This window comes from Mesoplodon mirus (genome assembly GCF_964341445.2).
Source record: "Mesoplodon mirus genome assembly, chromosome: 15".
Classification (NCBI taxonomy): Eukaryota; Metazoa; Chordata; class Mammalia; order Artiodactyla; family Ziphiidae; genus Mesoplodon; species Mesoplodon mirus.
Window position 1 is genome coordinate 83,366,527 of NC_138991.1, and position 12,403 is coordinate 83,378,929.

Here is a 12,403-nt window from a genome sequence, read left to right on the forward strand (position 1 = left end):
CCATGTTCTGCCATTGTCCCCTGGGGGCTTCCGCCCTGGCTCCATCCAGGCCTACCCTCTTGGGTGTTCTCTACACAGAAGCAGCTGCAGGGCTTTTCCTCAAAGCTCACACTTGACCAGGCCACTTCTCTGTGTAGGACCTCTGACTGGCTCCCATTTCCCTCTGGACAGATTGCACCTGTCTGACCCTCCACCCTCAGAGTGGCTGCTCAGACAGCATCATCCTGTCCACAGCCTCCACCCCACCCCTGTTTGCATCAGCCATCCCAGAACCTTCAGGCCTCTGCACTTGCCCCAAACATCCGTTTCATCCAAGTTGTCAAATGTATTGGCAGAGAGTTCAGAATTTCCCCTTTTAATACTTTCAGTGTCCTAAGGGTCTGTGGTGATGTTTCCTTTTTCATTGCTGATACAGATAATTTGTTTCTCCTCTCTTTGTTTCTTGATCAGCGTGGCTAGAAGTTATTGATTTTAGCTCTTTGTTATTTCCTTCCTTTTTCTTTGGGTATAATTTACAACCACTTCCCATTTATTCTATTTATTTATTTATTTATTTTTAAAATTTAAAGTTTATTTTTGGCTGTGTTGGGTCTTCATTGCTGCACTTGGGCTTTCTCTGTTCGTGGCGAGCGGGGATACTCTTCGTTGCGGTGCATGGGCTTCTCATTGCGGTGGCTTCTTGTTGCGGAGCTCGGGCTCTAGGCGTACGGGCTTCAGTAGTTGCATCATGCAGGCTCAGTACTTGCGGCACACAGGCCCTAGGGCGTGCGGGCTTCAGTAGTTGCATCATGTGGGCTCAGTAGTTGCTGCGCACAGGCTCTAGGGTGCGTGGGCTTCAGTAGTTGCGGTGCACGGGCTTAGTTGCTCCGTGGCATGTGGGATCTTCCTGGCCCAGGGATCAAACCTGTGTCCCCTGCATTGGCAGGTGGATTCTTTTTTTTTTAAATTTTTATTTATTTATTTATTTTTTTTGCGGTACGCGGGCCTCTCACTGCTGTGGCCTCTCCCGTTGCGGAGCACAGGCTCCGGATGCGCAGGCCCAGCGGCCATGGCTCATGGGCCCAGCCGCTCCGCGGCATGTGGGATCTTCCCGGACCGGGGCACAAACCCGTATCCCTTGCATCGGCAGGCGGACTCTCAACCACTGTGCCACCAGGGAAGCCCTGGCAGGTGGATTCTTAACCACTGTGCCACCAAGGAAGTCCCTGTTTCACTTTCTTGATAGTGTTGTTTAAAACAAAAAATTTTAATTTTGATGAAATCCAGTTTATCTATTTCTTCTGATGTCACTTGTACTTCTGGTGTTATATGTCAGAAAGTATTGCCTGATTCAAGGTCACAAAGATTTAGTCCTGTTTTCTCCTAAGAGTTTTATAGTTTGAGAGTTACATTTAGGTCTGTGATCCATTTTGAGTTATTTTTGTGTGCGAGTGACGTAGGGGTTTTTTGCACGTGGAGATCCATTTGCCTCCGTATCATGTGTTGAAAAGTCTGTTCTTTCCTCATCAAATGCTCCTGGCGCCCCTGTCAAAAATCAGTTGAACAGTTGAAAATAAATATGAAGGATTATTTCTGGACATTCAGTTCTATTCCATTGATCTGTATGTCCTTATGCCAGTACCACATTATCTTGATTACTGTGGGAATTATTGTAGGAAGCTTTGAAACTGGGAAATATGAGTCCTCCATCTTTGTTGTTCTTTTTCAAGATCGGTGCTTCAGAGTCCCTTGCATTTCCGTATGGATTTTAGGATCAGTTTATCCATTTCTGCAGAAAAGCCATCTGGGATTCTGATAAGAATTGTGTTGAATTAGTAGATAATACTAGGGAGTATCGACTTCTCAACGATATAAGTTTTTCAGTCCATGAACATGGAATGTCTTTCCATTTATTTGGGTCTTTAATTTCTTTCAGCAATGTTTTGTAGTTTTCATTGTATGAGTCGTGCATTTCTCTTGTTAAATTTATTTCTAAGTAATTATTCTTTTTGATGCTATTATAAATGGAATTCTTTTCATTTTTGGAGTATTCGTTGCTAATGTATAGAAATATAATTGATTTTTGTAAATTAATCTTGTGTCTTGCAACTTTGCTAACCTCATTTATTCTAACAGCTTTTTAGTAGATTCCTTAGGATTTTCTATATACAACAGGGGTCCCCAACCCTCAGGCCGTGGACCGATACTGGTCCGCAACCTGTTAGGAACTGGGCTGCATAGCAGGAGGTGAGTGGCGGGCGAGTGAGTGAGCGAAGCTTCATCTGCCGCTCCCCATCTCTCCCCATGGCTTGCATTACCGGCTGAATCATCCCTCCCTCCAATCCGTGGAAAAGTTGTCTTCCGTGAAGTCAGTCCCTGGTGCCAAAAAGGTTGGGGACCACTGATATACAAGATCATGTCATTTACAAATAGAGATAGTTTTATGCCTGCCTTTCCAGTGTGTATTCCTTTTATTTTTCTTGCCTAATTGCTCTGGCTAGAATCTCCCATGCAATATTGAATAGAAGTGGTGAGAATAGATATCTTTGTCTTGTTTGGGTTTTTTTCCTGCCCTCTAGATATCTTAGGGAGAAAGCAGTCATTCTTTTACCATTAAGTATGATGTTACTGGTGGGGTTTTTCATAAATGTCCTTTGTCAGGTTGAGGAAGTTTCCTTCTATTTCTCATTTGTTGAGTGATTTTATCATGAAAGGGTGTTAGATTTTGTCAGTTACTTTTTCTGTGTCTGTTATTGTGTTCATGTGGTTTTTATCCTTTATCCTATTAATATGGTGTATTACATTTTTTTTTTTAATGATTTAAAGATTTTTTTTTTTAAAGAACGTCAAACCAACCTTGCATTCCTGGGATATATCCCACTTGGTCATGGTGTATAATCTTTTTTGTATGTTTCTGGATTATGTTCACATTTGTTTATGTTCTCCTGATGGATTGACTGTTTCATCATCTTAAAATGTCCTTCTTTGTCTCTAGATTTTTACCTTAAAATCTGTTTTGTTGGATAAAAGTATAGACATACCTCAGAGATAATTGTGGGTTTAGACCAACACAATAGAGCCAACATCACAATAAAGCGAGTCACACAAATGTTTTAGTTTCCCAGTACGTATCAGAGTTAACGTTTACACTATACTGTAGTCTTAAGGGTGCAGTAGCATTATGTTTAAAAGAAAAGGCACATGCCTTAATTAAAAAATACTTCATTGCTAAAAGTTGCTAACCATCATCTGAGCCTTCAGTGAGTCTTAGTAGTGACACCAGAGGTAACTGATGACAGATATAACATAACAAATATAATAATATACTATAATAATAATAATGAAAAAGTTTGAAATATTGTGAGGATTACCAAAATGTGACACGAGATACGAAGTGGATAAACGCTGTTGGAAAAATGGCGCTGATAGACTTGCCCGATGCAGAGCTGCCACAGATGTTGAATTTGTAGAAAGATGCGGTATCCGCGAAGTGCAGTAAAGTGAGGTATGTCTGTGTACCCACTACAGCTCTTCCTTGGTTTCTATTCACGTCGTATGTCTTTTTTTATCCCTTGACTTTGCATCTGTTTGGGTCTTTACTCTTTTCTTCATTATATTTTGTCTAGTTTTTTTGGTCTGTTTCTTTGTTCCTTTGTTCCTCTTTCGCTGCCTGTTTCTTTGGGGAGGAGGCATTTGCACAGGACGCAGGTTCTGCTCCCTGCTCCGTCCTGTCCCGCAGCGAGGCCACGGCACATCCGTCCCTGTCTCCGGGCCTCATGCTTGTCGCCACCGCAGGACCCTGACAGAGCCCGCTTCCTCTGTGCCACGCAGTGTTTGTGCTGCCCATGGGTCTCATAAACATGTGTCTTCTGACGCGATCTTACCCTTGAGGCTCCGCCCTCCCCTCTTCCAAGCGAGCGTCCACTCCTGGTCACTGCTCTGTGCACTGTCCTGTCCTGGCTCCCTCTGCAGGTGCTTGCACTATTCTGTGTGCATCTAGGTTTTCTGCAGGGGGCTGTCATCTGTCATACCCAAAAGCAGGACTGGCAAAGCCGGTGGTGTCTTGTGGCCTGCACCCTAATCAGCCACGAAAGCCCCCAGCCCTCTCCCCCCACAGCTCTGTTAACAAAAGATTAATTAACAGGATCATTAAGCTTTGCAAGTGCGCCCTCCTCCCGGCCCCACCCTTGATACTGCGGCTGCATCTGTTGGGGTGATGGGGCTGGGCGTCCCGCAGGAGCCTTTGTGGCCAGGCTGCTGGCTGCTCAAGGCTCCGAAGGCCTGGGGTGGTCAGCCCAGGGCTGTCACGGACATCTCATCCCCGGGGTCTGCCTGGAGAAGGCAGGCCCTCCTCATTCTCCCCACGGGGAGAAGCACCATTAACCCCTCGTTTAGACTCTTTCCCTGGCCACCAGCTCTGGGCCAGGCTCTGAGCTGTACAGTGTTATGGGCTCCAGGAGAACTCGGGGATCTATTGCTGGGGGCAGAGCAGGACAAGGCAGACAAACACAGACGGGACCTCTGCAGTGTGCTGTGCGCCTGTGGTGATGGAGGGATGGCCAGAGGACTCCCCAGGACGCAGAGGGGTCTTCTCAGAGAGGAGGCTGCAGCTGTCCAGGTAGAGGTCAGGGCAGAGATGGTGCTCTGGGCAGAGGGCCAGCAGGAGCGAAGACCTGGGGCTTTAAAAGGATAGAGAACAGCGGATCCTGGTGAGAGGTTGTGCGTTCAAGGAGCCCAGGAGCTGGGCCCTAGGCTCAGGGCCGCCCTGCGGCAGAGGGAAGTGGGCCCCCGGCTGTGGGAAGGGACGGGGCCCCAGGGCTGTGTGGGTTCTGGGGAAGCCTGTCCTCTAGAAAGGGGAGCGTGTGTCAGGGACCTCCCAGCTCTGAGAAGTGGCACCAGGAAGCAGGGCGGAGGCCCCTCTGGGCTCGGGGATTTTGTGCGGGCTTTCCCACCTTCCTCCCTTAGAGCTGCCGCCCCTACAGGTGTGGGCCCTCCCCGGCTCACCTGCCCTGGCTTCTGGGACTCCTGTGGAGGCACAGGAGGAGCGGGGAAGCTCACACGTGCCCAGGCAGGAATCTTCACGTGCCCAGACGATGCTCTTGGGGTGAGGGGTCCAGAGCAGAGTCTGGGCAGCCGGAGGGGTTTGGGACGGGAGGGGCCAGCAGGGTCTGCCGCTCACAAGCGCGCAGCCGGAAGCCCTCCTCCTCTGGGCCTCAGGTTCCTTCCCCGAGACGGGTTGAAACCTCCCACGGTGACACGGTCCCCTGCAGGAGGGCTGGGCTGTGGCCTTTCTCCTGGTGGCCAGGGCGGCTGGGTGGGTGGGTGGGAAGTGGGGGCCCGGGAGCCCCTGTCCACAGCCCCTCCCTCACCCATGTGCAGGCACGGAGTTCGAGTACACAGACTCGGAGAGCGAGGTCAAGGTGCGGAAGCGGTCGCCTGCCGGGCTGCTGCGACCCAAGAAGGGGCTGGGGGAGCCAGGTCCTGCCCTGGCTGCGCCCGGTACCCGGGGCCCCGGCAGCCCCGACAAGGCCAAGCTGGCGGCCGAGAAGGGGCGCAAGGCCCGCAAGCCGCGGGGCCCCAAGGAGCCTGGTCTGGAGGCAGGGCCCGAGGCCAGCGATGACGACCTGTGGACGCGGCGGCGCAGTGAGCGCATCTTCTTGCACGACGCCTCGGCCGTGCCCACGCCCAGCAGTGTGGCGCCCGCTGCCACCAAGCCCGGCCGCTGCGGCAAGGCCGGCCCGCCCAGCCCGCGCAAGGACGCCGGCCGCGCGAAGGACAGGAAGGACCCCAGGAAGGTAGGGCCTGGCGCGGGGCGGGGCCCCTTGGACCTCCTGTCTCGGAGTAGAGTTCTCAGACCTGGGCGAGGCGCAGGGACCCCAAAGGGCGGTGGTGACCCTGAAACGCGGTCACCCACCTACCGACGACCTCTGTGATGGGCACTCCTCTGGGTGCCCCTTGATGAGCGTCTTTGATAAGGACACCTGGCAGCCGGGCTAGCAGGTGCTGTCGTGTGAACTGATGAGCTCAGATGATATTTCAAGGTCTCTGCCGTAACTGTCATGCGCTACATGACAGTGATTGCTGTTGGTGACAGAGTCTTAGCTCTCACACCCAAAGGAAAACCTCATTTCTTGAGAGGTTAGAGAAAATAGAGATGGGATTTCTTTTTCCCCATCCAAGGTTCAGAGGTCCCTGAATTCTCTCCACAGACACCGCAGGTTGAGAACACCTGCTTTTCAAGAACTCAGTGATGATTAGACCTGTTACCCTTCTTTTTTTTTTTTTTTTTTTTTTAGACCTGTTACCTTCTTGCACTGGCTGCTAGGAAGCTCACGGCCAGTAGTTTGCTCTTAAGGTGGTCGCATTCAGACCTAATGGCCAGCTCGCGACAGTGGTGTCTGACTCAGGCCTCTCTTCTCCATGTCCCTGATGGAAGGCAAACCCTCAAATAACAGTGTCATTCTAGACAAAGCCACAAAAAGGGACCAGACTCCACATCAATTTCCTGATAGTGGGTGGTAGTGAGGAAGGGACTGCATTTCAGTGTCATCCGCAAGGATCTCTTATTCTTGTTTTCTCACGGCTGAAGCCACCTCAGGTTTTTCTGATCCATGGAGAGAAGGCGCTCCAATAATACATAATGATGATGATTATACAGGGTGACCCATGGTAGGGGCCAGGCGTGTTCTAACCACTTTGCCATGTATACTTAATGTGTTGGTAAAGGGAAACGCGTTGCCTCTGCTCACAGCACATCTGACCCTAACTCCCCGGGGTTGGTGCAGACCCCACAGTGAAGGGCTCAGTCCCACAGGACTGCCCCCACCCCATCCCCACTCCAGATGCAAGTCGCAAGTCCCAGGTTGTCACCTGTGCTTTTTGACCAACCGGCTATAGATCAAGGATTTTCATGACCCCTCTCCTCCGGTCGATAATTCACCAGAATGACAGAACTCGGGAAAACACTTTACTTACTGTTAACGGTTTACTGTAAAGGATGCAACTCGGGAACAGCCAGATGGACGAGGTGCACAGAGCAAGGTGGGTGGAAGGGGTGCAGAGCTCCCATGCCCCCTCCGGGCACACCGCCCTCCTCGGCGTGTTCACCAACCCTTGAGCTCTCTGAACCCCGTCGTTGAGGGATTTTTATGGAGGCTTCATCACAGAGGCATGATCCATTAGTAACTCAACCTCCAGCCCCTCTCCCCTCCCTGGGGGATGCGGGTGGGGCTGAAAGTTTCAAGCTTTTAGTTGTGGCTGGTCCTTCTGGTGACCAGGCCCCATCCTGAAGCCATATAGGGGCTCACCAAGAGTCACCTTATTAGAACAAAAGGCGCTCGCTCCTATGACCCAGGAAATTCAAAGGGTTTTAGGAGCTCTGTGTCAGGAACAGGGGCAGGGACCAAATATATATTTCTTTTTTGACGTCACAGATGACTGCTTACAAAGCCATATGAGGTAGGTTACTTACTCATATTAACTGCACCTTACAGGTGGTCCTGGAACCTGCCCAGTTAGCCCAGCAGCTAATGATCATCAGAGCTGAGCTTTCAACACTGGGGGTCTAGCGCCAGAGCCTGGGCCTTAACCACAGGGCAAACCGGCCTCTTTGGGCATTTCCCAAGATGGCACCTTCTGTTGGGGAGAGGGACCAGGGGCTCGCTCACCTGATCCAAGGCTTCTGATGACACAGTCAGAGACTGGAACAGAACAGATTAATTGTCAGCCGAAGGAGAAGTCAGACACCAAGGAAATCACTCCAGGAACAACCAGTGTTCATAGTTTTGTGAGATACACTTTTGTATCCTGCTTTTTACACTTGGCGTTAGATCTTGTGCATTCCCATATGGCATGACCATTTATTTTACTTTTTTAAAAATCACTGTCTCTAAATAGCTGAATAACATTCCACCATCTTGCTGTCCTGTGGTTTTCAACATCTCCCACCATCAACCATGCTAGCTATTGGTGATTTGGTTGATGATGGTGTTTTGCCATTGTAATTACCACAGCAATGAACATCTCTGTTCTATGTACAGAACTTGTCAGTTTTGGAGTTTTTTATTTAAAAAAAAAAAAAAAACTTCCCAGAAATGGGGTTTCTGGTCAGTGGGAAAGAAAAAGTTACCAGTTTTATCTGATTGTAACAGTAATTTGCATGATAAAGAAAAGGAAGAAAATTAAATTCCATACAGAGATAACTTTTTTTTTTGCTGTCAATTTCTCTTGCCCCACTATGTGTACAGCTTCAAAGATGTGCCCCATAAGACAAGCTGTCTGTTTAATAACAGAAGTCAGGGGAAGAGAAGACATAACCACATGACAAACAGTCCTTCAACCCCCAAGATGCAATCTGATTTCAGAAATGTGCACAGGATTAAAACATGCACCAGAAACAAGAAAATATAATGTGTGTGTATATATAAAAAATACATTATTTCTCCCCCCAAATAGAGATTAAAATGAATACCTTTGATCGCTCTAACATTTCCCACTTTTTTCCTTTGAATGCTGTTGGGTTTGGATTTCACTTGTCTGATGTGGAAGCTGTGACTTCTGCTGTTGTCTTGGTAACATTCGCCCAGTCTTCCTTTTTTCTGTGTCTTAATTTTCCATCTCCCCTGGCCCCGTGACTTGGTCGTTGGTCGTTAGGCACGTTGCTTTTGAAACGATACAGTGACCCCTGCCCCCACCACCCGTCACCTTTGTAGCCTGAACCTGCTTCTTGTACAAAGTATCACCACTTCCATTTCCTGTGCTGCCCACCTCTTCCTCAGAACAGGACCCTCAGCCTCTGTGATGAAAGCTTGTAACTGTATCTACGGACACACCAGGTTGCTGGATACCTAGGTTGTTTCCACTCCTGTGCTCTGATAAGTGGAGTCACGCATGGTCCCCGTACGCTGGCCCAGTTTCCGCTGCCCCAGCGTGGGGAGCGTCCCTGAGCCACCCTGGGGGCTTTGAGTTGGTGTGGATGTGGCACCCCACACTTCTGGGGCAAGAGGAAAGCAACACAGGCCTCTGGAAGCAGTCGGGCAGTGGGTATACGGTTCTGAATGCTCCTTCCAGGAATAGACCCGTAGAACTAATGGGTAGTGTTGTTTTTCTTGGCACCATCCAGCAGAGGAAAAAACAGAGGTGGGTGGTCGGATGAATCTCGGGTCCCCCCATCAAGGCACCTTGGGCAGCTGTTCAGAATAAAAAGTGAGGCCACCACCTCCGTGTCTACCAGACATACTAGAGGGAAAAAGTTACAAAGCAGAATTTTTGGTAAATTCCCATCTGTGTTTAAAAAAAAAAAGTACTGTGTATGCACAGATGTATCTGCATAGCCCGCATGTTTACATGGTTATGTGTGCTTGCGGAAAGTTCTGGAAGGACACACTATGCTGTTATTAGTCCCTTTCGTTACCTCTGTGGTTGGTGGGATCGTTGGAGAGGAGCTCACATATATACACTTCGGTGTTGTCTTTTTTTTTTTTTTTTTTTACAAGTAATATATAGTAGTAATAAAACAAGATTGAAACCAGAAATCCTTGCCAGGAGAGGGCGGGCGTCGTGTCCTCTCTCTGGACGGTGAGCGGCGGGGCCTGGGCCCCCTCTGCCCTCTGACGGCCATTCTGTCGCTTCCTCCCCAGAAGAAGAAGGGGAAGGAGGCCGGACCCGCCTCGCTGGCCCCTCCCCGTGCGCCCGCCCTGCCCCCCGAGGCCCGGGCCCCTCACTCCAGCTCTCCGGCCGCTGCCAAGAGGAGCAAGGCCAAAGCCAAAGGGAAGGAGGTGAAGAAGGAGGTGAGGCTTCCCATGGGGCCCCAGGCTCGGGTGAATTGCGTTGCTTGGTTGACAGACGGAGGCGTCCCTGGGTGTGCCCCACCCCCACGCCCCCAGACCCTCTTGTGGCTGGAGGCGCTGCTGGGACCCCAGCCCCCCATGTGGCAGACTCCACCGTGGCCTGGCTGTGACCCTGGGATTCCAGGGCGGGTCCTAGCCGGGCAGGACTGGGCTGCCGGGTCCTGAGCCGTTGGTCTTTCTTGGTCTGTCCCCAGAACCGGGGGAAGGGGGGAGCCGTGAGCAAGCTGATGGAGAGCATGGCTGCCGAGGAGGACTTTGAGCCCAACCAGGACTCGAGCTTCTCTGAGGATGAGCACCTGCCACGAGGCGGGGCTGTGGAGAGGCCACTAACTCCCGGTGAGTGCCCACGATGCTGTGTTGGCTTGAGCCTGGAATATGGGGGTGCAGGAGGTTCTCCTGGGGCAGTTACTAGGGCCTGAGCTAGCATGGGGAGGGGCAGGGAGTGGGCAGCTGGGAGGGAGATGGGGGCGGTTTGAGTGCGTTAGGAGGGAGAGTACATGGGCTGTGTGAGCAGATGAGGGGAAGAGAAGGGGTGTGGGTGGGTATTGGCAGGTGGTGGGGAGAAGCTGTCATCGAGACGGGTCTCAGAGGGGAGCAACTGGGCTTTGCTGGCTGGAGTCTGGGATGCTTGGAGGACATCCCAGGCAGGTGACATCCAGTAGGCACTTGGACCTGGGGGTCTGGAGCTTGAGGTTGAGGACATGAATTAGGTGGCGGTGGGGATGGATCAAGAGGAGGAGCAGGGCCAGCCCTGAGGAGCTTTGTCACCTGCTTGGGAGTGTATCTGTCAGCTATTGCTGTGTAACAACCAAATGCTCAGACTCAGTGGAGGGTGGCAGTACGTTGTCAACAGGACAGCAGGGTGACCTTAGCTGGGCTTGCTCCCATGATACCGGGATGGCTATGGGTCCACCAATGCAGGGACAGCTGTGCCCCACCTGGACCGCTGGGCTGGTTAGGGTGTGTTGTTCTCATGGCTGTGCTGCCAGAGGCTCGAGAGGGAGCGTGGGAACCAGTGAGGCCTCCCGAGACCTCGCTCGGTTCAGATTCAAGCACTTCGACCCTCGTCCATTGGCCAAAACAGGTCACGTGGCCACGCCCAAGGTCAAGAGGTGGGAAGTCCACTCCACCCATGGTGAAGCCATGGCAGGGGTGTGGGTGTAGGCGGGGACCAAGAAGTGGGCCCGTCATTCCGTCCACCCCAGCGAGCCATCTGGGTTTCTCTGTGTGAGGTAATGGCAGGGAGGGCCCAGGTTCAAGGTCCTATACAGAAGAAGAGCAGGCCCAGGAGGCTGAAGCAGCGTGGTCGGGCCCGGAGGGGGAGAACTGAGGAGAGTCTGGGGTGGGGGTCCCAGGAGGGGACGTGGCCTGGGGCGGTGATGGGGAGTGGCAGCCTTGGGCAGAGGCCTGGTCGGGGCGGGGAGCGCTGACAGCCCAGCTGTGGGGGATTGTGTCCACCAGAACAGATAGCATCCCAGGTGGAGGAGGAGCTGGTGAAGGGGTCCCAGGGCTTTGGCTGAGGGGCGTGACGGGCTCTGATGACGCATCGCCTCATGCTGGGGCTCAGAGAGGGGTGGTCTTCAGATGAGGGGGGGCAGCACCTGCGGGGTGTCACCCCGGTTCCCACCTGCCTGGGATCTTTGCGGACACGCTGGGAGGGGAGGGGCTGTGCACACCTGGCACGCATGCACCGCCCTGCACGAGGCCCATCTGCAGGCACACAGCTGCTCACACAGATGCACGTGTGCCCGTGGGCACCCTGGGCCTTCCGCTCTGAGAGGGGTGACAGGGCGACAGGTGGGCCTGGGGGGCAGGGCACAGGGGACGGGACGGAGGGTCTCAGGCTGACCCCCCCGCCCCCAACCCCGCTCCCACCCCACCTCACCCGAGCCCGCTCCCGCAGCCCCTCGCTCCTGCATCATCGACAAGGACGAGCTGAAGGACGGCCTGCGCGTGCTGATCCCCATGGACGACAAGCTGCTGTATGCGGGGCACGTGCAGACGGTGCACTCGCCCGACATGTGAGTGCGGGTGGGCGCCAGGCGGGGCAGCTCCGCTCAGAGCCTAAGAGCCTTGCCCAGTCCTGCACCCAGAGCCTTGCTGGGCCTCTGTGGATGCGTTGATTCGCCTCTCTGAGCCGTGGCTTCCCCGCATAGGACCAGGGGGGCGTGGGCGGGCCCCCCAGGTGGGGCTCAGCGGGAAGGAGCAGGAGAGGGCGCGCCGGGCTCTCCTGGATCTGTGAGCCCTGGTTGTGCAGACGAGGAAACGGGGGCGCGGAGGGGACAGACCGGCCCCGAGTTGATGCCACCGGTCAGCAGACCCTCAGGCTCCGACGGCACGTCCCCGTGGTGCGGGAGGGCTGGGAGTCGGGGGCGTGGCGGCTCCCCTAGGACCTCACACCTCACCGCCCTGGCCTCGCAGATACCGCGTGGTGGTGGAGGGCGAGCGCGGGAACCGGCCCCACATCTACTGTCTGGAGCAGCTGCTGCAGGAGGCGGTGAGGGGGGGAGGCGGGGCTGGGGGGGCGGGCGCGGGGCTGCTCCTGCTCACCGCCCGCGCTCAGCCCCTCGCCTTCC

At 53.2% G+C, this 12,403-nt stretch overlaps 1 protein-coding gene across 10 annotated transcripts in view; it reads left to right on the forward strand.

Moving 5' to 3' along the window:
* The window catches only part of TNRC18 (trinucleotide repeat containing 18), an 83,278-nt gene that overhangs the window by 59,918 nt on the left and 10,957 nt on the right, over positions 1–12,403 (forward strand). For all 10 annotated transcript variants that reach the window (XM_082645724.1, XM_082645731.1, XM_082645729.1 and 7 more), the window contains 5 exons: positions 5,359–5,774; positions 9,618–9,767; positions 10,022–10,163; positions 11,731–11,848; positions 12,249–12,324. In XM_082645724.1, coding sequence (XP_082501850.1) covers positions 5,359–5,774; positions 9,618–9,767; positions 10,022–10,163; positions 11,731–11,848; positions 12,249–12,324 — 902 coding nt within the window. The remainder of the gene's footprint in view (positions 1–5,358; positions 5,775–9,617; positions 9,768–10,021; positions 10,164–11,730; positions 11,849–12,248; positions 12,325–12,403) is intronic.